The sequence below is a fragment of the Mya arenaria genome, chromosome 17, assembly GCF_026914265.1.
Source record: "Mya arenaria isolate MELC-2E11 chromosome 17, ASM2691426v1".
NCBI classification, from domain to species: Eukaryota; Metazoa; Mollusca; class Bivalvia; order Myida; family Myidae; genus Mya; species Mya arenaria.
Window position 1 is genome coordinate 10036429 of NC_069138.1, and position 26421 is coordinate 10062849.

Consider the following 26421-nt stretch of genomic DNA (forward strand, 5'->3'; position numbering starts at 1 on the left):
GTTGACAAAGTTTGATAATATCATTACTGAATTATGGCATTTAATTTTGATACCGATTCTAACGAATTCAAGTTGCAGGCTTCAGTGAGGGCAATATCTAATACGGCATCAAATCCTTTCATCATTAGTGCAAATGATTTGTTAAATGGTGCCTGAGAAGCTGACCCAACATTATCTTTTATATATCTTAGAATAATAGAATGAATTTTATTCGTTTAAAATCCAACAAACGTGCATAGTTGATTAATTAGTATAGAATTAATTTGAAATAACTCTTTCTGTTTACCTAATAAAACTGTGGTTCAACCTCATACAATACATGATTCCTTCAATTATGAATAAGTGTTTATGGTCTTATTGAATTTCTTTTTAGATAAAACTAAGATCATTTGATTCTAAACTTTGAATACGCTACGAACTTGACATGCATCTATTATTTATTAAATCAAAAGAAATACTACAGAAAAATTATTTTAGATTAAACCATAAATGATCTATGTTATCGCTTATAGTTGCCAATATGTTGCTATTACACATGATTGATTGAATTTCTCATTATTTGACATCATGCATTTCTTTGAGCTGTATATATGATCGAATATTTGTAAATATGTATGTCTGTATTTGTTCAATATGTCATTGAAAAGTGGAAATAAACAACATATACAATTTGAATGTATTATAATTTGAAATAAATAACTTTTTACAAGAGTTGTGTTTGTTATTAACCAAAGTAATAAATAATCAAGAGATGTGTGTCAAACATTATGCCCCCCCCCCCCCCCCCCGAGCGCCATGATGTCAGAAATATTGGACAATTGAATGAAATATGCATGGATCAAAATGACAATTATGAATCAGACAAGCTTTTTGTGTCGAAGGTTACAATGAACTTTGGACCTGATGATCCCATATTCAATAGCTCCCACCCTCCACATAAATTTTCAGGACCATAAATCAACCAATTGTCTTGTTATCATTCGGACAAGTTCTTCGCGTTCACTTCACTGTAACCCTGACCTTTGACTCTATGACTTTAAAATCAATAGGGGTCATCGACTGTCCACCCCTCAAACTAAATGCAAAGTTTGAGGGCCATTGGTGCAGGCATTGTTGTGTTATCACACCAACAACCTTTTCGCATTAAAGGTCACTGTGACCTTGATCTTTGGCACCACAAATCAATAGGGATCATCTACTTGTCAGGCCCAGCATCCCTGTCAAGTTTAATGGCCAATGTCCAGTCAATGTTGAGTAATCACTCGGACAAGCTTTGACAACCTTTTTGAGTTAAAGGTCACTGTGACCTTGACCTTTGACCCGATAACCCTGAAATCAATGAAGGTCATCCACTGGTCATATCCCAACCTTCATGTCAAGTCTGATAACCATAGGTCCAGGAATTGTCGAATAACACTCGGACAAGCTTTGGTTTACGGACGGACCATTGGAGAGTGCAAAGCAATATACCCCGTCTTCTTCGAAGTGGGGTTTAATTAGACAAAACAAATTTATATCACTGGATCGGAAATTTAATTACCTACCAACTTTATATTGATCAATAATTGACAAAATTTAAATAAATACTACAAAAATAAGTAAAATACATAGGGATCAAAGTCCAATATTCACCAATAATCTCATAGGCAGTGGGGGGGTGACCATATAGGAGCTCATTATCTATTGGCTACTGAAGGCCTAATATGGTTTGGTTTGACATGGGGGAAATTTTTAAAAGGTCACAGTCAAGGTCACCAAGGGCAACAATGATATTTGTGTTCAAAACTGTACACTTGAGCCAACTGTATTACTGTAGCTTTATAAAAAAGAAAGAAGGTCAAAAGAGGTTGGGCCAGCTTTGACCCCACATGTATAATTTGAACAAGGTAGGGCCATCATATAGGCCTTCTGATTTCAGACACAAAGATTTTCAATGTTTTTACGAAACTTGTGACTCTGGGGAGGGGGCAGTTTGACCCCAGGGGCATGATTTGAACAAATTTGATAGAGGACCACTGTATCAACCCTTGATCTTGACCCTCCACTCAAAGCAACTCAAGCAATCTCTTCACCAAAATTCCAGTACATTTTTTGAATGCCTTGTATAATTTTCAAGCATACTTGTTTGTCAAGGGAGGCAATTAGGGAACACCCGGTTACAGAGCCATGATGCAAAGTCAAATTCAACATCAATTAATGGCACCAAGTTCATTCACTTCTATTCATTTTGTTTTAATTCTGATAAAAAGTGATTTCATCTTCTGAAACACTTCATGCCGAGGGATGCAATTTGAGAACATTGGGTAACAATGATTGTTCTAAAATGGGCTGGAGTTCAACCTTTACTTACCAATAATCATTCACTCAATTTCAAGTTCTTTCATTCATACAAGATGAGGGCTCAAACATTTATTATCTATCAAGGCAGACAGTTTTGTTTCAATTGGTGACAGATTTGTGGTTGTTGTAATACATACAAGCTTGCAATGTAATATAGTGATGCATCTCCTTTCAAAACATTTTAAGTTGTAATTAAAGGTTTATTCATTTGTTGAATTTGAATAAAAAACATTTACAAAGGGCAATAAATCTGACAATTTTTAAGTTAGATTGATACATTTAAACACTATTTTTTCTCTGTTTAACCAAATTTTTTATCAATGATTCGAATTCCATTTAGAAATAATAGCTATTTCGAAGTAAATATAACGCCCCCGTTTAAGTTTTTCCAATCTATTTATTAACCCTTTTTTATCAACTCATCACCTCATAGTTTTTAATATTTTACTACTATTCATCAGCTTGAATATATAATGAAGCACAATAAGCGTTTGTTAAAGAATGACCTTGATGACTTAAAGTTTATTAATAAACAAACAAGTTCACTATTTATTTACCCCACCTGATGAGGCATAGTTGATGAAATATTACAGCTGAAACATGTCATACGACTGCAGAGTGATGTACTATAATGCATGCTGGATATGATTTATGGCTCTGTTGCAATTGTTTGAAGTAATATAATATTGTACATAGATGAGTACTAAGATTTGACCTAGTAACCTTATTTCTGGTTTTGGATCAGGCGAACATATATTCTACCTTAAGAGCCTGTCCTGTTTTAATGTGGACCAGTCGAACATATTCTCTTCCTTAAGAGCCTGTCCAGTGTTGATGTGGACCAGGCGAACATATATTCTACCTTAAGGGCCTGTCCTGTGTTAATGTGGACCAGTCGAACATATATTCTACCTTAAGGGCCTGTCCAGTGTTAATGTGGACCAGTCGAACATATATTCTACCTTAAGGGCCTGTCCTGTGTTAATGTGGACCAGGCGAACATATATTCTACCTTAAGGGCCTGTCCTGTGTTAATGTGGACCAGTCGAACATATATTCTACCTTAAGGGCCTGTCCTGTGTTAATGTGGACCAGTCAAACATTTACTCTACCTTAAGAGCCTGTCCTATTTTAATGTGGACCAGTCGAACATATATTCTACCTTAAGAGCCTGTCCTGTGTTAATGTGGACCAGTCGAACATATATTCTACCTTAAGAGCCTGTCCTGTGTTAATGTGGACCAGTCAAACATATATTCTACCTTAAGAGCCTGTCCTGTGTTAATGTGGACCAGTCGAACATATACTCTACCTTAAGGGCCTGTCCTGTGTTAATGTGGACCAGTCGAACATATACTCTACCTTAAGAGCCTGTCCTGTGTTAATGTAGACCAGTCGAACATATACTCTACCTTAAGAGCCTGTCCTGTGTTAATGTGGATCAGTCGAACATTGATTTTACCTTAAGGGCCTGTCCCATGTTAATGTGCATCAGTCAACATATATTTTACCTTAAGAGCCTGTCCTGTGTTAATGTGGACCAGTCGAACATATATTCTACCTTAAGAGCCTGTCCAGTGTTGATGTGGACAAGTCGAACATATATTCTACCTTAAGAGCCTGTCCTGTGTTAATGTGGATCAGTCGAACATATATTCTACCTTAAGAGCCTGTCCTGTGTTAATGTGGACCAGTCGAACATATACTCTACCTTAAGGGCCTGTCCTGTGTTAATGTGGATCAGTCGAACATATACTCTACCGTAAGGGCCTGTCCTGTGTTAATGTGGACCAGCCGAACATATATATTCGACCTTAAGAGCCTGTCCTGTTTTAATGTGCATCAGTCGTACATAAATTCTACCTTAAGGTACATGACTGATTCACATTAACAGTCGAACATAAATTCTACCTTAAGAGCCTGTCCCATGCTAATGTGGACCAGTCGAACGTATACTCTACCATCAGGCTGAATGGAATCATTATGGCATGTTTAAGGAGAAGATCTATATTGAATACTGGCCAAGAACCAAACTATGTTTTTGTTTGACAAAACGGAAAGCAGCGGGAATAACTAAGACAGGTTAAAGCTATTTTCATACTTTATTTAATATAAATAATGTTAAATGACATTTCATACATATACATTTTGGATACAATTGTCAGAATGTCAGACAGCAATTATTCCATAACAGACCAGACATATCCATAATATCGCATAAGGCATAGAAATCTTTGTCTCCCTTATCCTGGATGAGAGACAACTCGAGTGCTACAATGCACAGTTTGTGAATAATACTTAAATAATAATAAACAATTTAAAGTGGTGTTTTATAAATAGAAAAGCACATTCAAATAACTGAAAACGGCAATGTTTCTCGGTACTATTTGGCATTGGGCTTCAAATTTTTGCACGTCATGACGTAAATGTTAGTAAACAACTACTTTACTACTTTACAAGCGCTATTTGGTAAAGAGCAAAACAACAGCTCTTATAAGTTATTTGGGCAATCTATCAAGTAAATTTGGGCCGGGTCGATAAATCCAATCTGGTTGAACCTCAGACACGCTGTATGACCGGTAACTCTGTAGGAATTGTTACAGGTTTTCCACACGTGCCCTCAGGGCTGATTTCTTGACACGCCCTGCATACTCATAACCTTCAACATTTTAAGTTAGTACTTTTATATTAACCCTAAACTATGAACTAGTGGAAAAATAGTGTAAAGCTACTTCGTATTAAAACTATAAACATAAATGGTAAATTTTCAAATTCTATTCGAATGTTTACAATATCGAATGTTTACGATAGCGAATGTTTACGATTGTCTTGATTTTTTTACCACCATTCGACAGTTTAAATATTTCATTTCATTTCATTTCAGACATGAGAACAATAATTTTGTTCTGTAAAGTTTGTGCCATTGCCTTTCAATGTTTAAAATGGACTTACACAAGGAGCTCTCGGGAAAATAGGGCCAGGGCCTTCTAAACCAGATTTTGCCAAAAATAAAGAATTTTGAAATAAAAACCATTGCTTATATGTGTTCAAATGTAGACAATCACATTAACATTATCAATAACTGGATTCTATTGACATAATACTGCAGTAGAAAAATGCATATCATATAACTAGGTTATCGTTGTCTTCTGATTTTGATATAAAATAAAAACTTGACTCAAAACAATGAAAAAATATGTACTTTGTAAGGTTGGAAACAGCATTTCATTTTGGCCTCAAAATTGTACGAAGGACGGCCCTGTTGTATATTGTTATAAAACGATAGATGCAATCTGACATATAAATATGGCAAGCAATTTAAAATTGAGATTCATATAAAATTGTAAAATTATTAACTTCATTTTGAACAAATGAAGAAGAAAAACATTTGCCACATAAAAAAAAACATACAATGTAATTTTTGAATACATATATACTAAACACTATTAAACCAACTAATAAATCCCTCATTTACCGTCAAAACTCGCTATGTTGGAGCTCGGGAAATACTTTGTGATAAAGAACATTTGATATAACCGAAATACAAAACATGTCGAACTTAACCGAAAAATATCTAAAAAAGTTCAACATAACCAGAACATCGAGATAACAGAGTTCAACATAGCGAGTTTTGACTGTAATTACATAAGTAATTGCGTAATTATGCTTTTTAATAAAATAACTAGAAATCAGTGAATCTGATGGGCAACCTGTCGGATCTCAAAGGTCATCTTGACCCATAACATACTGACCCCAAAATCTAGCAGTCATCTACTGACCTTGACGAATGAACATACCAAGTTTGATTTATCTACGAGTCACTCAAAAGTTGCTGATCAGAAACGAAAGTGTGGTGCCGACAATGTGGCTGCTGTCTGACAACGTTATCTCCCTTTGTGTCGGCCATGTTTTCGCTGACAACACAAAAACCAAAGAGTGTGAAATAACAGAAAAGATAACCAAACTACGAAAAAAGAGGTATCACTGTATGTGATTAATACCCCCACAACATCACCTATTATAAGAAGTATCACTAGGAATGATGTGAAATTAACATCATTAAATGTCCTATGTTGGTGAGATGGCGTCAGTTAAGATTGATTAATGTCCTACTAAAGAATTTAGGACAATAAGGCCAATATAAACTACTTGTTAGATTTTCATCCATTTTTTTAATTTTGAGAGGGAATTGACATTTTATTTTCTTAGATGATTGTTCCACCTTGTATAATAGTTATGGGTTCATGATCTTTCTTATTGTACAAGGGACAATATGCTTCAATATGAATCCTCCAAACACGATGTTTCAATTCTCCTGTTCCCGGACAGAACCAGACAAATCCGCCTAGTTCAACATGTTTTATTTGAGTCAATAAAATTCAAGGATTGACGGAAGAAAGAGTGGGGAAATAAGGCATTTAAACAATGTTATTTTTTTGTACAGTTGAAGTCAATACCTCAAAAACATTCAAAATTATAGAGGCAAGTAAATGAATAGAATAACAAGAGCAGTCACAGACTGCCATATCGCACGCCAGCAATTACCATAACAAGAGCAGTCTCAGACTGCCATATCCCACGCCAGCAATAACTCTAAAAATACCTTACACAAAATAATGTTTCTTTTGCGCAGCACTTCTCCACAGTCAATATGTGTATGAAGTTTGAAGTTGATACATCAGTACATATGAGGAAAAGTAGGACTTGCCCCTATGTCACAGGACTGACAGACAGACGGATGGGACAAGGTGATACCTATATACCACACACTCCTAAGTGTTGGAGGTATAACAATTTGAAGAACTGACACATTGACAAAATTGACATATATACATGATACATATTTAATAAATTAACAGATACTCATGAACACATATGCTGACTGAAGTAAAAATAAATAAATAGTCTTAAGTAAAATGCATTAAAAACTTTACCCTCTTTTTTCTCAAAAAATACCATTTTAACACATTGCACTAGTAAACTGTATACCAAATACAAATGTTTTTTTGCTGATAATCAAATACTACCTAGGTTTTGCATACCAAGGGCCGTGTGTTCAAAACCTTCGTTCGGCTTAAGAGACGGTTTAAAACAGCTAAATATCCGTTAAATTTTAATGTTCATTACTGTTAGCTTGCTCAAAAGTCTCGTTAACTTTAACAGCTTGATTTAACGGTCGAACCTATCATTAAACTTAAATGGTCTCCAAACCAATATTAAATCTTAACGAGTGGTTTGAGATTGGCAGAAAATTGAATTTGCTAAAATGATAAAAAAAAAATATTCATAATTTTCAAAATATTCAAAATTTTAACACTATTGGCTCGTTGTCAATTAAACTTCATTTAAATTTGGTTGTGAAATGCTCCCTACAAAACAGCTTAACAAACTTCATAAGTCTCTTACAACAGGATTAAGCTAAACTCACTTTTTTTAATAATTTGCATAATATTTACTTCTAGAGTTTTATACTATAGAAAGGAATTATCTGTATGTTAACCATTCAACCATTTTTCATTAATAAGAATTCAATTTAAGCATGTATTTTGGCTATTTGAAATAAGCTACTTAGGCCTGTTAAGCTTAAGATGTTTTGAGAAATTGAGGCCAGTATATTTATGAAAAATAAATATAAAAAACCCACTTCACAGTTTCATGATAGACATCTTATATGATGATGGACATTTTATGAACATGATATGAATATGACAATGTTGTCTAATCTGTGAAACCAGCCACATCAAAACTGTTCACCATGCCCCAATTTATCAAAACTTCTTAAGTCCCGTATAGCAGGATTAAGCTAAGCTAACTATTTTTGTTTTCAATAATTTGTGTCATACTTACTTCTTTAAGATATTTATACCTTCTTGAAATTATCTTTATGATAATCACAATAAACCCTTTTTTCACTTACCAAAATTCAAGTATGTATTTTGGCTAATGAAATAAGCTACTTTAGCCTGTCAAGCTAAAGAAGTTTAAAGAAATTGGGGCCAGGAGCATCCCATGTAACACATCACACAACTATCCCATTGTATGCTGGAGAAAGTCCCACGATTCCAGCCATGTAAGACGCTCTACGTCGGTAGGTGTGATATCGGTGTTTCCGTACGAGACGACACAAAGTTCCCGAAATACCCAGGTGGCACCTGCTATCAGTATGACGACAACGTTACATGTGACGTACCTAACATATGATGACCTGAAATGAAAGTCAACATGGTTTTTTACACGCAGAATTTCTTTGCAACGACTGAATCGAAAAAGCACTCACCGAGGCAGCAAAAGTTTAAACACTGGGGACACTTTAAGGCCTAAAATAATACACATTTAGTTAATATATATAAATTATTTATTATCAAAATGCGGAAATATAAGTTGGAATGTGAAGTATGCTTTCAATACCTTTTTGCAACAAAATAAAAGAATTTAAAGACCCACCTTCGTATGCAGACCTCCACATGATTCACAAGCGCGGCCACGGCAAGCACCTTGAAGATCACACACGGCAGGTAATGGTGAAGGAACAGGGTTCGGTCCGTGAGAAAGTGTGGCAGGAAGTGGAGTAGGTAGCCCACCGTGACTAACTCCCATACAAATGGAAACTGGCTCCACGCTCCTGGAAATGAACATTTAAGAACATTTAATATTAAAGAAGTAAGGTACAGTCAAAACTCGCTATGTTGATCTTTTTATCTTGATTATCAGGTCTTGTCGAATTCTTTCTCCAGTCTATATTTTCCATTTTTCTATCTCGATTATTTTTCTATGTCAAAATTTACTTTCAGTCCCTGCAGTCAAATTTCACATAAGCCACTTGCTCAAAGTCTTTTTTTACATTGCTGGGTTGTTCTTAAAAGTCACACGAATCCTTAATCTTAAGGGCATACAAACCTTCTTCGAGATCACAGACCAGACGTCGTCTTCTTAGCAGGTAGAAGACCAGAAATGCGGACAAGACGACAAGACTCAATGTGCCACAGACCCAGATAAAAATGTTGCCGAGGAGATGAATCTGAGCCTGGAACAGCATACAGGAATGAAATAAGCAAGAGGTCATTGATTCAATCAATATCTGGTAACATTAATGCAAACTATACGTTAACTTCGGTGTTGAGTCTTCAGCCATTACCGTCAGTTCAATGATGTCTGGTAATCGCACTCGGTCCTCACCAAGGTGTCCAGGGTTCGATTCCTGGCTTGAGCGCATATGAGTTTAGCTTGTGGTCACCAAGCCAGACAAGTGGGTTTCCTCTGGGAACTCGGGTTTCCCATACAACACAAGACACCTCTTCTTTATTTAATGCATTTTCATGTTTAACTCATTTGACTGAATAACAATGATACGATTTAGGTACAGATATAACTAGAAATGTGTCCATAGGACACGGATGCCCCCACTTCGATTTTTTGTCACAGAAAATAAGCCATAATGATTATTCAGGATAATCTCAAGTCTTTTTTTGCAAATAAAGGGCCGTAACTCCTAAATGACAAAAGCGATTTCCATGGCTATCGAACTTGATCAAGATATTATGGTCACAATCATGTATGTAAAGTTTGGTGAGGATTGGACACATACTTTTCAAGAATTAGATTGGAAACATATATTTTTGAAGTATTTTTGGCAAAAAGGGCCGTAACTCCTAAATGACTAAAGCGATTTCCATGACTATCGAACTTGATCAAGATATTATGGTCACAAACATGTGTTTTAAGTTTGGTGAGGATTGGACAAACAGTTTTCAAGAATTAGATCGGAAACAATCTTCGGGACGTACGTACGTACAGACAGACAGACAGACAGACGTACGTACGGACAAGGGCAACCCTATATGCCGCCACTTTGTGGGGGCATAAAAATATAAACCTTTATTTATGTTTTAATAGCTACATGGCCACAGCTTTCCCAGTTAAACAATAAAAATATTAACCTTTATTCATGTTTTATATAGCTACATGGCCACTGCTTCCCCAGTTAAACAATAAAAATATTAACCTTTATTCATGTTTTAATAGCTACATTGCCACTGCTTCCCCAGTTAAACAATAAAAATATTAACCTTTATTCATGTTTTAATAGCTACATGGCCACAGCTTCCCCAGTTAAACAATAAAAATATTAACCTTTATTCATGTTTTATATAGCTACATGGCCACAGCTTCCCCAGTTGAACAATACAAATATTAACCTTTATTCATGTTTTATATAGCTACATGGCCACTGCTTCCCCAGTTGAACAATAAAAATATTAACCTTTATTCATGTTTTAATAGCTACATGGCCACAGCTTCCCCAGTTAAACAGTAAAAATATTAACCTTTATTCATGTTTTAATAGCTACATGGCCACAGCTTCCCCAGTTAAACAGTAGAAATATTAACTTCTATTCATGTTTTGTATAGCTACATGGCCACAGCTTCCCCAGTTAAACAATAAAAATATTAACCTTTATTCATGTTTTAATAGCTACATGGCCACAGCTTCCCCAGTTAAACAATAAAAATATTAACCTTTATTCATGTTTTATATAGCTACATGGCCACAGCTTCCCCAGTTAAACAATAAAAATATTAACCTTTATTCATGTTTTATATAGCTACATGGCCACAGCTTCCCCAGTTAAACAATAAAAATATTAACCTTTATTCATGTTTTATATAGCTACATGGCCACAGCTTCCCCAGTTAAACAATAAAAATATTAACCTTTATTCATGTTTTATATAGCTACATGGCCACAGCTTCCCCAGTTAAACAATAAAAATATTAACCTTTATTCATGTTTTATATAGCTACATAGCCACAGCTTCCCCAGTTAAACAATAAAAATATCAACCTTTAATCATGTTTTATATAGCTACATGGCCACAGCTTAGCTACATGGCCACAGCTTCCCCAGTTAAACAATAAAAATATTAACCTTTATTCATGTTTTATATAGCTACATGGCCACAGCTTCCCCAGTTAAACAATAAAAATATTAACCTTTATTCATGTTTTATATAGCTACATGGCCACAGCTTCCCCAGTTAAACAATAAAAATATTAACCTTTATTCATGTTTTATATAGCTACATGGCCACAGCTTCCCCAGTTAAACAATAAAAATATTAACCTTTATTCATGTTTTAATAGCTACATGGCCACAGCTTCCCCAGTTAAACAATAAAAATATTAACCTTTATTCATGTTTTATATAGCTACATGGCCACAGCTTCCCCAGTTAAACAATAAAAATATTAACCTTTATTCATGTTTTATATAGCTACATGGCCACAGCTTTCCCAGTTAAACAGTACAAATATTAACCTTTATTCATGTTTTATATAGCTACATGGCCACAGCTTCCCCAGTTAAACAATGAAAATATTAACCTTTATTCATGTTTTATATAGCTACATGGCCACAGCTTCCCCAGTTAAACAATGAAAATATTAACCTTTATTCATGTTTTATATAGCTGCATGGCCACAGCTTCCCCAGTTAAACAATACAAATATTAACCTTTATTCATGTTTTATATAGCTACATGGCCACAGCTTCCCCAGTTAAACAATGAAAATATTAACCTTTATTCATGTTTTATATAGCTACATGGCCACAGCTTCCCCAGTTGAACAGTAAAAATATTAACCTTTATTCATGTTTTATATAGCTACATGGCCACAGCTTTCCCAGTTAAACAATGAAAATCTTAACCTTTATTCATGTTTTATATAGCTACATGGCCACAGCTTCCCCAGTTAAACAATGAAAATATTAACCTTTATTCATGTTTTATATAGCTACATGGCACAAAGCTTTCCAAGTTAAACAATGAAAATATTAACCTTTATTCATGTTTTATATAGCTACATGGGCACAGCTTTTCCAGTTAAACAATAAAAATATTAACCTTTATTCATGTTTTATATAGCTACATGGCCACTGCTTCCCCAGTTGAACAATAAAAATATTAACCTTTATTCATGTTTTATATAGCTACATGGCCACTGCTTCCCCAGTTGAACAATAAAAATATTAACCTTTATTCATGTTTTATATAGCTACATGGCCACTGCTTCCCCAGTTAAACAATAAACATATTAACCTTTATTCATGTTTTTAATAGCTACATGGGCACAGCTTCCCCAGTTAAACAATAAAAATATTAACCTTTATTCATGTTTTATATAGCTACATGGCCACAGCTTCCCCAGTTAAACAATAAAAATATTAACCTTTATTCATGTTTTATATAGCTACATGGCCACAGCTTCCCCAGTTAAACAATAAAAATATTAACCTTTATTCATGTTTTATATAGCTACATGGCCACAGCTTCCCCAGTTAAACAATGAAAATATTAACCTTAATTCATGTTTTATATAGCTGCATGGCCACAGCTTCCCCAGCTAAACAATACAAATATTAACCTTTATTCATGTTTTATATAGCTACATGGCCACAGCTTTCCCAGTTAAACAATGAAAATATTAACTTTTATTCATGTTTTATATAGCTACATGGGCACAGCTTCCCCAGTTAAACAATGAAAATATTAACCTTTATTCATGTTTTATATAGCTACATGGGCACAGCTTTTCCAGTTAAACAATAAAAATATTAACCTTTATTCATGTTTTATATAGGTACATGGCCACTGCTTCCCCAGTTGAACAGTAAAAATATTAACCTTTATTCATGTTTTATATAGCTACATGGCCACAGCTTCCCCAGTTGAACAGTAAAAATATTAACCTTTATTCATGTTTTATATAGCTACATGGCCACAGCTTCCCCAGTTAAACAATAAACATATTAACCTTTATTCATGTTTTTAATAGCTACATGGGCACAGCTTCCCCAGTTAAACAATAAAAATATTAACCTTTATTCATGCTTTATATAGCTACATCGCCACAGCTTCCCCAGTTGAACAATAAAAATATTAACCTTTATTCATGTTTTATATAGCTACATGGCCACAGCTTCCCCAGTTAAACAATAAAAATATTAACCTTTATTCATGTTTTATATAGCTACATGGCCACAGCTTCCCCAGTTAAACAATAAAAATATTAACCTTTATTCATGTTTTATATAGCTACATGGCCACAGCTTCCCCAGTTAAACAATACAAATATTAACCTTTATTCATGTTTTAATAGCTACATTGCCACTGCTTCCCCAGTTAAACAATAAAAATATTAACCTTTATTCATGTTTAAAATAGCTACATGGCCACAATTTCCTCTCGACAGTTAAAAAGCTAATATTGCTAATATTCCTACACCTGTACATTATTATCATAAGCAGTTTTTTTATTGTAAAAAAAGTCATCAATGTGACATCAATGACAACCAACCTATAACAGTACCTCAGCTTTTTTATAAAATATAAGATAGGCATCAAATTCATTGGTATGCTACGTTACTATTTCCACTCATCCAGTAAGCCACATTCTTGTTCATTAGAGGCCATTCTAGCGGACTTGAGGCGTATTTGTGTTCCATCTCTTTGTCTGCGCTCACAAACAACATCTGAAATATCAGAAACTTATTTTGTATGTTTAGAACTATTCCTGCATCCAGGATTGATAGATGTAAATTTCCCATATTCCTCAATTAGTACCCGATATGGAGTAAAAAAACAGTGGCCCCTTTCATAAGGAATCGTAGAATTGAGTTTGTACTTCAGACAGGGCTCCATTGAGGGGTCTATAGGGCAAAAGTGGCCCCCTGAAATTTCACGATTTTCCTCATTCATAACAACAAATCAATATTGACTGTATATAATCATTCCTTGGATATTTTTCAACAAAATAACCCAAAAATTACAAACTTTGAGTAAAAAATGAAAGTTCTATCGGCGGCGTCGGGTTCGCCTTAAACAGTTGCAAATACAACATCTGCTGTCTTGGATTGGTGCCTGGTTTACTAACTTAAATTGAGACTTGAAAACAACCATAAGAATTTACCTTAAGCTGTAATTCTATAAACTTCTCCCAAAATGAAAGTTCCGTCGGTTTCGTCGGGATCATCTCAGACAGCTGCAGCGACGCCATCTGCAAGTCTTTGTCCTCATCTAAAAATTAGTGAATCAATCTTATTCATTTATCAAACGTAGATATATAAGGATGTCACTTCCTGTGACATGTCACTTCCTGTATGACATCATATTCAAAACCATAAGTGTATAAGGAGTAAACTCAAGGATTATTACAAAACTGTAGGGATTGAAAATCGGTCTTAAGTCTTTATCGATCATGAAAAATCAGGCAGGCCATTTTCAATTAATTCTTCATTATGTAAATTAAAAACTAGAACTGTAAGCCAAAGGCTAACGAATACCCCCCAACCCTTCCCTGTCTAGGTTGTTTGCCCTGGCCTTAGTTATGGTATCATTAGAAAGCACAAGGCAATACATTTATTTAGTTTATTTAGAATACCTATTACTGAATCAGGGATTGCCATGGCACTGCAGCAGAGATGAGGGTGAATTTGACAGTCTGCCAACCCAATTTCTGTTTACCCACCCCCACCACCTCCCCCCCACACATGAGTACCAAGGAAATAATACAGGTGCACAAAATCACATATACAAAGGTTCACATCATGGTCATGGATAGCTGAAAGTTTGAGAAAAATATATTGAAAAATGACAAAGGAGTAGGCCACCAAAGCGAATATTGTAACAAATTTAAGGCCTGTATGCACCTAACTTCAGGACTTTTGATGGTCTTTTTAAGGACAAAATCAATTAAAGGTCTTTTTAAGGCCATGCAAACATTCTGATTAATACAGGTGCACCAAATCACATATTCAACAGTTCATATCATGGTCATTGACATCTGAAAGTTTGAAAAAGATTTATAGAAAAAATGAGAAAAAATGACCAAGGATTAGGCTAGACAAAGCTGTATAATTTTTGCCTATTTTAACTTATTCAGGGGCCATAATTGGAGACATGATCATGTGATTCCAACCACAATCACAGGGGCAAATGTTCTCACCATGGCTAAAAGTTTGAAAAAGATTCATTCAAAAATGACGAAGGAGTAGGACGAACAAAACTAATTATACCCAATTTAACTCATTAAGGGGCCACAACTCCACTCAGGATCATGTGACTCCCACCAAATTCATGGAGGCAAAGGTTTACATCATGGCCATTAATATTTGAAAGTTTGAAAAAGATTTGCTCAATAGCTTCAAAGAAGAATCCTGGCCAAAGCTATTTTTGCCCAATTTAACTCATTAAGGGGCCACAACTCCACTCAGGATCATGCGACTCTGACCAAATCCACGGAGGCACAGGTTTACATCATGGTCATTAATATTTGAAAGTTTGAAAAAGATTTGTTCAATAACGACAAAGATGAATCCCGGACAAAAAAAAACGGACGGACAGACGGACAGACGGACAGACAGACGGACAGACGGACAGACGGACAACCCGATTCCAGTATACCCCCCCCCCCCAAAACTTTGTTTTGGGGGGTATAATTACATAAATCTCTTTATTACACTTAAAGTAGTATGAAAGAATAACAGTTATTTCAATGTAAATAAGACAGTGGGCTAAATAAAGAAATAGAAGATGTTACAAAAACATTGCACTAAGATCTCAAAGTGCACGTAAATGTCTCTGTTTTATTTTTATTGTTTGGATGTATTTTTTCATTAATAAGCTTGGGGATATTACCTGATTTTTTTCCATTTATACTGTTGTTTTGCCATAACTATTAGAGATACAGGCCACATACATGTAGTGATAATCAAATATACAATCACTTATCGACAACCTGGATTGTTTGTCAGCAATCTATTTTTATTCCTACAAAACTATCCACTTTTTCCTACCCTTGGTGTATCTGTCAAACATTTCCTACCATTGGTGTATCTGTCAAACATTTCCTACCCTTGGTATATCTGTCGAACATCTCCTTCCCTTGGTGTATCTGTCAAAATTTTCCTAACTTTGGTGTACATGTATCTGTCAAACAAATCCTACCCTTGGTGTATCTGTCAAACATTTCCTACCCTTGGTGTATCTGTCAAACATTTATTACCATTGGTGTATTTGTCAAACATTTCCTACCCTTGGTGTATCTGTCAAACATTTCCTACCCTTGGTGTATCTGCCAAACATTTCCTACCCTTGGTGTACCTGCCAAAGATTCCTACCCTTGGTGTATCTATGAAACATTTCCTACCCTTGGTGTATCTGTCAACCATTTCCTACCCTTGGTGTATCTATGAAACATTTCCTACCCTTGGTGTATATGTCAAACATTTCCTACCCTTGGTGTATCTGTCAAACATTTCCTACCCTTGGTATATCTGTGTTCTTCCACGTTCCAGATCGTCGCCTCCTGCTGAACAATTCTGTCTGTGGCCACTTCTAACTGATTAAATCCCCACTCCGGCAGAACATTGCCAGTGATCTGAAAAAAGTGTGTTTGAAACATTAGTGGCACAGGACTTATTATATTATTTTATTCCTATTACTATTTCCTATTAGATAATTGATCTGTGGCTACTTTTAAAGGATTGAATATTTATGCAAAAAGCTACAGAAACAAGCTCAGTAGCAAAAAGTCTAAACATAAACCTATATATATATATATATATATATATATATATATATATATATATATATATATATATATATATAAAAAATAGGTATGTTTATCAAGAATTGTTAGTTACCACCTTGGAACGGTCAGTATAATGTAAATTGAAGCCATGCTCTGAGAGCAAATTTCTCATACTCTGAATGAATTAGTCATTAACTCTTAGTGATAGTAGTCTTCATCTTAACCATCTTAGTCTGTGGTTATTTCTTACAGATATAAGTACATTACACATTGTCTTAAAATGGTTGGCAGTCTAATTAGCCATTTGATTAACTATGGTATGATTATGCAGACCTTTGTTTAAGTTAATAACGCTGGTTACTTCATAATTGTTAACTTTCTAATCTCCGGGCTTTTTCACCAAACATTGGGAAGAGGCCTAGCCTTTTCAATTTGGGAAATTTTAGCGTGTGAAATCCTGAAAATTGGGAAATGTAAGCGCGTTAACGCCCCAATTTGGCAAATTCATCAAAGTATTTGTCACTTAGCTGTCTCTTAATGAGACTAATTCGCATGAGAGCATCAAGCTGGGAAGAGGTCAGGGATCTTCTTAGCTTACTACATATAAAAAATATCCAGAAATTGGGAAAAAATGACATTTCCTGCAATTGTGAAGTAGCCGAAATTCGGCCCCTTGCAAAGAAGGTGAAAAAGCCATGAATCATAACTGCTCTAGAAGTTTAATAGATACATATTTGATATGGTGAATTTCTATAACGATTTAAAACTACTGTTCAAGAGTACTTATTTAAATTTAAATATATTATCCCATTATCAAATATTTCACATTGAACTGTTAACGACGATGTCGTCAATCACGCTGTTAACTTTTACAAAGTTCTGAACAATCAGCCCTTTGTCACTTTTTTAATAATTGTACGCTGAACCAGTGTTCTTTTTTCTAAGTCAACCTCTAAGGTGAGAAATGGGACAGTATTCAATACACTCTCTGATCTTATCCTTATTCTTAAACATGCCTCAGTGATTCCTTGCAGCTTATAAGTGAGCTAAATATACCTGCCAATCAAAACACTGTATTCTATTTTGTTGTGCCAAGTTTCTGACAGGTCGCGGAAATAAATGACATTTGCATGTAAATAACGATTGAAGAGGTTCCATGCATATATCACTAAAATATCTATTGCCACTTGTTACAGAGAACAGCTTACTTACAAAAACACTTCTCGTTTCTCTTTAGTATCGTCATCATTCCTTTGGAAAAAAACTTTCTTACCACTTGTAAATACGGCGCCATCTTTACTTGTATGTTTACGAAATATTGCATTGTGAGTTTTGCGAAGTATACATTCTGTATGAAAGTAATTTTATTAAGCATTTAAACTATATAACTCTACTCTTGGTAATCTTAATTATGTTTGCAATAATACACTTCACTGGAAATCAATTTAAACTAAGATCAACAAGGCAGTCCAAAGGACGGCTAATCCCCCACCATTGTTTTTTAGTATGTTTTGTTTTTAACGCAACCTGACTAATACCTTAAATCTAACTATAATTGTACACAGCCACTGGTCAAGAGTGGGAAGATAGGAACTACACGCTGTTTGATCGGTAGCCTTAATATTCTTTGACCCCACAGGCATAATCTAAACTTGGTAGAGGGCCATCGTATGGGCCTTGTGGTTTCAGACAAGAATATTTTCTTATATAAGTTTTTAAGAAACTTGTGACTCTTGGGTAGGACCAGTTTGACCTCAGGAGCACGATTTGAACAAACTTGATAGAGGACCACTGTAATAAATTTTGATACAACATACAAACTAGAAACTCCGCATTGCAACGAAACCTGGTTTTTAATAGGGGCGAAATTATAGCCAATTGATTTTTTGTATGAGTTAGGAAAGTGAAGCAGCCTATACTGGTTTCTTTACTTTTATCAAAGAGAGACGTTACTAAAAATTTCTCTAGATAAGTATCCTCTGTATTTAGTGTCAATCAGTTCTAATTAAAGATGTTGGGCGGAAAGTATTTTTCTATTTCAAGTAACAGTGACCATTACTCCCCCCCCCCATTTTTTAATAAAATAAAAGCAATACCAAGTTAGCTCTTACACAACAAATTTCATCACTTTCCATGAATTCTTCCTTAAAATATTGGATGGAAACCAATTCTTTTATTTTAGTAAGAGTGGCTTAACCCTGACCCCAACCATCACAAAAGCAATTCCAAGCTTGCTCTTCACAAAAGATACCAACACACCAACATCCATCACTATCAATCAATTCTTACTTACGCTAACCATTTTTCTATTTTGAGTAATACTGACCTTGACCCCAGCCACCTTAAAAGCAAAACCTGGCTATAACCCTACTTTTTAAACAAAATGAAATGATCTTCAACAAAGGTTATGGTTGAAAGTATGTGTTGAAGCTTCAAGTTCTATCACTGTGGTGAACAACTAAATGCCATCCTTGTTACAAGCAGAAGCATATACAGTTTCTAAATCCTAGCTACCTCACAACCTATTGAAACGTAAAAGTATCCGTTGGGACCTATCAATTACAAAACTATGGGTACAAATCCATACTGCCATCAACAAATTTCCAATACAATTTTTTTGATGTCTTGTTTAATTTTCAAGTATAATTGTTTGCTACACCTTAGACTATCAGTTTTGTTGATTAAACTTAAAATTGTTCAAGGGTTTAAACTTACTGGTTGGGAAAGGAAAAGCAAACACTTTTGGGATATATATTGCCATGGGTTATGTCAATATAAACTGAAGAGTTTATACGTCATGAAATGGTTAAAATATATTTAAACAGCTTAAAGAAAAATTCACAATACTTTATAAAAGAATATGACTTTAAAGCACAGGATTTAATTGAACACTTCAGTGTTGAATGCCTCTGATGAGATACATGACTTATCTTGTTATGTGGGTAAAGATGACAATCTCAACATCGAGGCCTGTGGGGACTGCTCAAAATATTACTGTGACAAGTGCCTGACCTTCCATGGTAAATTATTCAAGCAGCATACTAGCAAATAAAGAAACTGTATACGATATGTGAAAAACATAATAAGCAAAATAAGGCATATTAAGACTTCAGGAGATAACAAAGCGTAATATGAATTAAAATCAAACATGGTTGACATTTAAAGTGAAAAATGGAGAATAATATTAGAAGTAAATCTAAACAAGACAAAGCAGTTGTTGTAATTGAACTAGCAAAAACCTACACCAGACACACAATCCACGCTTCAGTTGAGAAAAGTGAAGAGACAACTGTTCAAACATCTGAGAAATATCCATACTGTTCTTTTCAACTGAATAATGATGAGATTGTTTTTGAATTAGGGAATTTGAACCTGATGGGTAATACTAATTTAGTATACTTATTACACCAAGTGTTTGTGTTCCACCAAAGAGAAGCAAAGGGATATATTTGGAAGACCTTTCAGAAACGAATTCACAAACAAGACATCCAATGGTTAATTATATTACCAGCCGGAACACGGTTACAATCTAAAATCAAGGAAGCTGCCAGTAGTGCTACCCTCAAAAGAAGTCAATGTCAGTATGTTTTTTCTTCTGATGTTTTAGCACTCTACAATGCAAAGGAACAAAGCAGAAACAAAACTAATACGACAGCTGAGAGAGGAACTAGTCAAGTTTCATATGTTTGTTTTGATGAAGAATTTGGTGAAATTGGCTCATATGATGTATTGCAAGATGGCACAATATGCAACAATTCAAGGAACACCAACCAATTGGAGGTGGGGCCACTTGAGTATTACATTGAGCAGCTGCTATGTTGTGTATTCACAAAGGATTTTATTCGTTCGTATAGAATGAAATATAAGTACCACTATAACATGCTTTACAAAGATTTTGAGGAACAGATCAGACAGTATGATTTTGCCACTGCAGATATAACTTTGAATTGTAAACATTTTGTGACAAAGATAAACCAACATCACTCTATGCCAGTCGAAAGCCTTATTCATGATTCAAAATATAGAGACACTGTGAGATACGATGCTGACACGTCGTCACTAGTCTTCTCACAACAAGTGCTAGAAAAGATCATGGACAACTTCAACTTTTGTGTGATTGAATGTCTGAAATGCTTACTTAAACATCAGACCAGCTTGATATGTTACTTACAAATGGAATTATGTACAAGTTCATATAACTTTCAGCAAAGACTAGAGCAGGAGCTGCAATATAACAATGGTCTACTAGGTAGTTTAGCATGTAAAGAAGGAGAAACAGTAACATCGGACTACACATTTGGCTATGTGGCCATAGAGAATTTCAATAAAGAACAACACTCGGAACAGAATAAAACCTCCCTCTGCTATAACAATACCGTCGAGGAATGTGCAATATGGATATTTAGACCTCTCATTAAAAAGGGGCAACATATAACTGTTCACAATGAATTCATCTGGAGTGAAACCATTACCTTTACTTTAAAACAGAATAAAAAGTCCATCCATGAAGCTCATGTAATGAGGTCCAAATTTTCTAACCCCCAATACATTAATGAGGAAGGTTGTGAATTAGCAGCCACAATTCAGTCCCACCCTCCTGCTGAGGGCTGGCCAGATGAAGTAGAGTTCCAGTATACACTCGCTGTTACAGAGAATGGGCCAATAATAAGAGTTATTGACCTAAAAGCTGCACAAACACTAACAGCTGAATTCACATACAAGTTGAAGACTGAATTTCTTAAAGGGCCCAGCTCAGTTGCTATGCAAAGCCCTATATTAGCAGGATTACACCCTCACAGCATAAAGAGAAGAGCAAACCATACATATGGGATCTGGAACAAGACATTTTTCCATGCGATACCAGAATTATACAAGCTGATAGAGAAGGGCCAGCTGCTGCACCAAGGACAAATTTTCTCTGCTGCATTTTTCCTCAATCACGGGGTAGGTTTGCATTCTAGTATAGTTAAGTATATAGTTTTCTGGTGGTGGTGTTGCGGTCTGTTTTATTTACATGCCAATTTCATGTTTCATAATAGATTGATCTATAACTGTGAAATTTCATAGTTTTAAAAAAGGGCAAAATTGTTGGAATAATTAAACATGAGGCCTTGGCATGACTCTTGTGGTTATTTTCGATCCGTGATTTCACTTTGTGAAAAATTGGTCAAATTATGACGAAAAGTCACACACACTTAGGTAATTAAAGTGAAAAATAAATATTTGTTTACAATATGTACATATGGTTCAAATTCATTGTTGTATATTCAAAACTAAGAAAGTAGGTCTAGAGGTCATAGTCAAGATCATCCAAGGTCAACATAAATATTTGTTTTCAAAACTGTAAACATGGTCCAAATTTCAGTGCTGTACTAGCTACTAAGAAAGTAGGTCAAAATGTCTCAAATAAGGTCATCAAACTCCAAAATAAATATTTGATTTCAAAACTTTACACATGGTCCAAATTACATGCTGTAATGTAAAAATATGAAGGCATGTCAAATGGGGTGGGGCCAGCTTTGGCCCCATGGGCATAATTCCAACTGTCTTGGTAGAGGGCCATCATCTGATGCTCCACAACAAATGGACCAGTTATGAACCTTGTGGTTTCAAAGAAAGATTTTGAAAAAAATTCTTCTATAAGTCTCTAAAAAAAAACTTGCCCCCAGGGCCATACCACTGATGACGGAAGGGTCATAATTTGAACATTCATTCAAAAGCAATTGTATTCAGAATGATGCACGAACAACATACAACTATTGTTTTTTTGCCAATAGAGCTTAAAATGGCCTTTTGTCAATAGGGCTAAAAATCAACCAACCCCTTTAAACTGTCATTTTGATCTCTTTTTAATAAAGGCATAGAGAGTAAAACATAAAACAAACTGCACAACCAAAATTCCCTGTGCGCCACTTTATGCTATGTACGTCACGCGGTTTATGCGCGCATTGATGCGGCTAGCTGTACTTATACCAATACTAAAGTAGAAACTGTTGCAATGACAGTGTTGTTTGTCCAATACTACCATGCGACAATGGTATGACAAAAGGAAATTGCTTATTGATTACAAATGTATGTGAAACAGATTGCAATTAACTAATTAAGTGCTTTATACCACTTCTGCTACTGTATTTTCAATATATTTTAGCATGCACATGTGCGGTACTATGCGTCCTACTTATGGTATTAGTAGTATTATTAAGTTTTTTTCTCCTGTTTTTTTCTTGTACTTATTGCATGCATCCTATCTTTGCTAGAATCAAATACCCAGAGATGTGCGGTATACCTTTTAACATAGGATATATAGCATATAATTTAAGAATATATGGTCCAATTTTCGTTGGGATCTCAAATTCTTGAATTACCCAATGAAAGAGAACCACTCATGTCCCACTAAATAATTTCACAGTAAGCAATAAGAATATCAGTTAAATTTATGCTCAAGATGCTGATTAATGAATATTGTTTCAGGTCTTTATCCTATACCGCTCCCCTCTAGATAACCCCCGTAACATTGTGAATCCAGATGACCAGTGCAAAGTTATAGCTACAATAAACCCCAAAGATCATTTCTTACTTGGTAAATTTACGATGGCTGAAACGTTTGATGTACAGTTGATTGTTGGAGACATTGACATCATGTTTAAAGTGATTCGCAGGAAAACTGGACAGGAGTTCGTAAAGTATGTGGACTTTCAATAGAGTGAATATTGAGTAATTCTAAAGGGAACACTAGAAAAATCATAGGATTTAATAAGGGCCTTGGTTGAAAGCATTTTGACAGGGGGAGCAATTGAAGACATGCTTAGAGTCGAGTGTGGCAGATTTGCAAGTGTATGCAGTTACAATATTGCTCACAGATTGTTAACATTTTCCCTTAAACACTTGAGTTTGAATCGAATAATATACCAAGATCTTATATACACTGATGGTAATTTAACCAAAAGGACCATGATGGCCTTAAATCGCTAACCCTAGTGAAAAGTTTTCAACCATAGTTTTTTATGAGAATGAGGACCATGATGGCCTTAAATCGCTTACCCTAGTGAAAGTTTAAACCTTTGTTTTTATGAGAATGAGGACGATGATGGCCTTAAATCGCTTACCCTAGTGAAAGTTTAAACCTTTGTTTTTTATGACAATGCACATGTTAATTGGTTTATGGCATGGTAACTAGGGATTAAACTATGATTGAGTATTGGCAAATGTTAAAATGATTGAGGTCATCCAAGCACAACATTAATGTTTCAAAAACTGTACAAATGGTCAAAATTCCAGTGCTGTAGCTTAAGAAATACGTAGGTCAATGTTTCACAGTAAAGCTTATCTGAGGAAAACATTAATATTTTGATGGCAAAACTGCTATTATGGTCCAAATTTTATTGATAAAGGTTCAAAAAGAAAGTAAGTCAAAAGGTCAAAATCAAGGTTATACCAGCACAATATTAGTATTTGTTTTCAAAACTGTACACATTGTCCAAATTTAATTGCTGTATCTTCTAAATGAAGAAAATAGATCAAAATGTAACAACAAAGGTCAACCAAGGACAACATTGATATATATATTTGTTTTAAAAACTAAACACATGGTACAAATTTCAAATCAGTATCTTCAAAAATAAGAAAGTAGTTTAAATAGTCAAAGACAAGGTCATCCAAGCAAAACAATTGATATTTGTTTTACAAAATGTACACCACATGGTCAAAATTTCTGCTGAAATTTCAAAGATAAGACAGTAGGTTAAATCTTTTCAGCATAATTGCGCGATAATGTACTGTTATCTCTTCCCCCATGATAACGCCAAAAGGTCGCTTTATCCATTGCTTCATGATTGCGCAGAAATGCGCCATCAGTTAAATGGTCATTTTTTTTATACATCTCTTGCTTATTTTTTTGGCAAGGAATGCATTTTTATGAAGTATAAGCATCAATAAGTATATAACTGGCAATGATAGGCTATGTTTCTATTAAAGATTTTCAGAAATTAGCGAATGAAAGTGACAGGGGTCAACATGCGTTCAAAGTTCACAGCACATGTTTGAGGGCGTCCTAGCCTCATTTTTTGATGGAAAATTCCCAAACATGTCACTAGCTATTTTAAACTACCAATAATAAATATATCCTATTCATCATGAGAGAATGACGTCAGAGGTCATGGCTCAGTACTGTGTCAAAATGGCTGATTTACGGTTCAGTAGACAGAGTATGGCTTGTATAAACACATGTCATTTGTAACTTTTTTTCCCCAAAACGGAATGTTTATCCGGGAATAAAAATGTGTCCAAGTTAGTTTTTTGTTATAAATACCTGGGTTATAATAATATTATAAAATTATGTGACATGACCCAGTTGTACAGCTGTTAAAGCATGTGTTCTCTTTATCTCGAGAATAACACAACAATGCAGTCCCAATAGTTTAAGCCCGGAATTATAGTTATTCGGGTTTTCCCAGCCTAATCCTCCGGTACAAACAAAATTAAACCGTTGTTATATACACACGTTACTTCGGAGACAATAGAGTCATTGGACTGTTACATGAATTTCAATAGCTCGATATTCACCTTTTATTTGTACCGGCATGGGGAAACCCAGTTAAGTTAATTCCGGGCTATATATATTTCCCATGCAGTTCAGTCACCTTGATTAATTCTTTTATTGACAAAGTTGGATAATATCGTTACTGAGTTATGGCATTTTATTTTGATACCGATTCTAACGAATTCAAGATGTAAGGCTTCGATGAGGCCAATATCTAGTAGTTTAGTGCAAATAATGTGTAAATCTGTGCTAGGAGCTGACCTAGCATTATAATCTTTTAGATTAATAGATTGAATATAATTCATTAAAAAACAACGAATTTGCATAGTTGATCTATTAGTATTTTTTTTATCTGAAATAACACTTTTTGTTTATCCAATAAAATTGTGATTTTCCTTTAAACAATTCATAATTCCTTTAATTTTGAATATTTGTTTATCATCCTAATGTTTTTTAAGATATAACTTGAATTCAAATGTAATACGGTATGCTACAAACTTTATATGCATCCATAATTGATTAAATGAAATACTACAAAAATAAGTTTGAAATGTAAAGGTAACACTTTGATTGTATTATAATATGGAATAAATAACTTTTACATGTGTTGTGTTTGTTTATATATAGTTTACCAAAATGAGCAAGAGATGTTTGTCAAATATTAAGCTCTCTTGAGCACCATGTTCCAAGAAATATTTGGACAATTGAGTGAAATATGCATGGACCGAAATGACAGTTATCAATCAGACAAGCTTTTTTTGTTGAAGGTCATAGTGACCTTTGGACTTGATGACCTCAAATCATCTTCTGGTCACACCATCCTCTACGTTAATTTGAGGACCAAAATTCTACCAATTGTCTGGTTATCATTCGAACAAGGGTTTTGCGTTTAATGTCCCTGTCTCTATGACCTCAAAATCAATAGGGGTCATCTACTTGTGACTCCTCAATCGAA

The 26421-nt window shown here is 34.8% G+C and overlaps 1 protein-coding gene across 1 annotated transcript in view; it reads right to left on the reverse strand.

Annotated features, from left to right (window-relative positions):
• Positions 1–26421, reverse strand: part of LOC128223825 (protein O-mannosyltransferase 1-like) — a 92367-nt gene that overhangs the window by 34519 nt on the left and 31427 nt on the right. Inside the window, exons 13-17 of the mRNA XM_052933245.1 lie at positions 16660–16774; positions 14306–14412; positions 13758–13868; positions 9238–9364; positions 8785–8962 (exon numbers count right to left, since the gene is read on the reverse strand). Of these exons, the coding sequence (XP_052789205.1) occupies positions 8785–8962; positions 9238–9364; positions 13758–13868; positions 14306–14412; positions 16660–16774 (638 nt within the window). The remainder of the gene's footprint in view (positions 1–8784; positions 8963–9237; positions 9365–13757; positions 13869–14305; positions 14413–16659; positions 16775–26421) is intronic.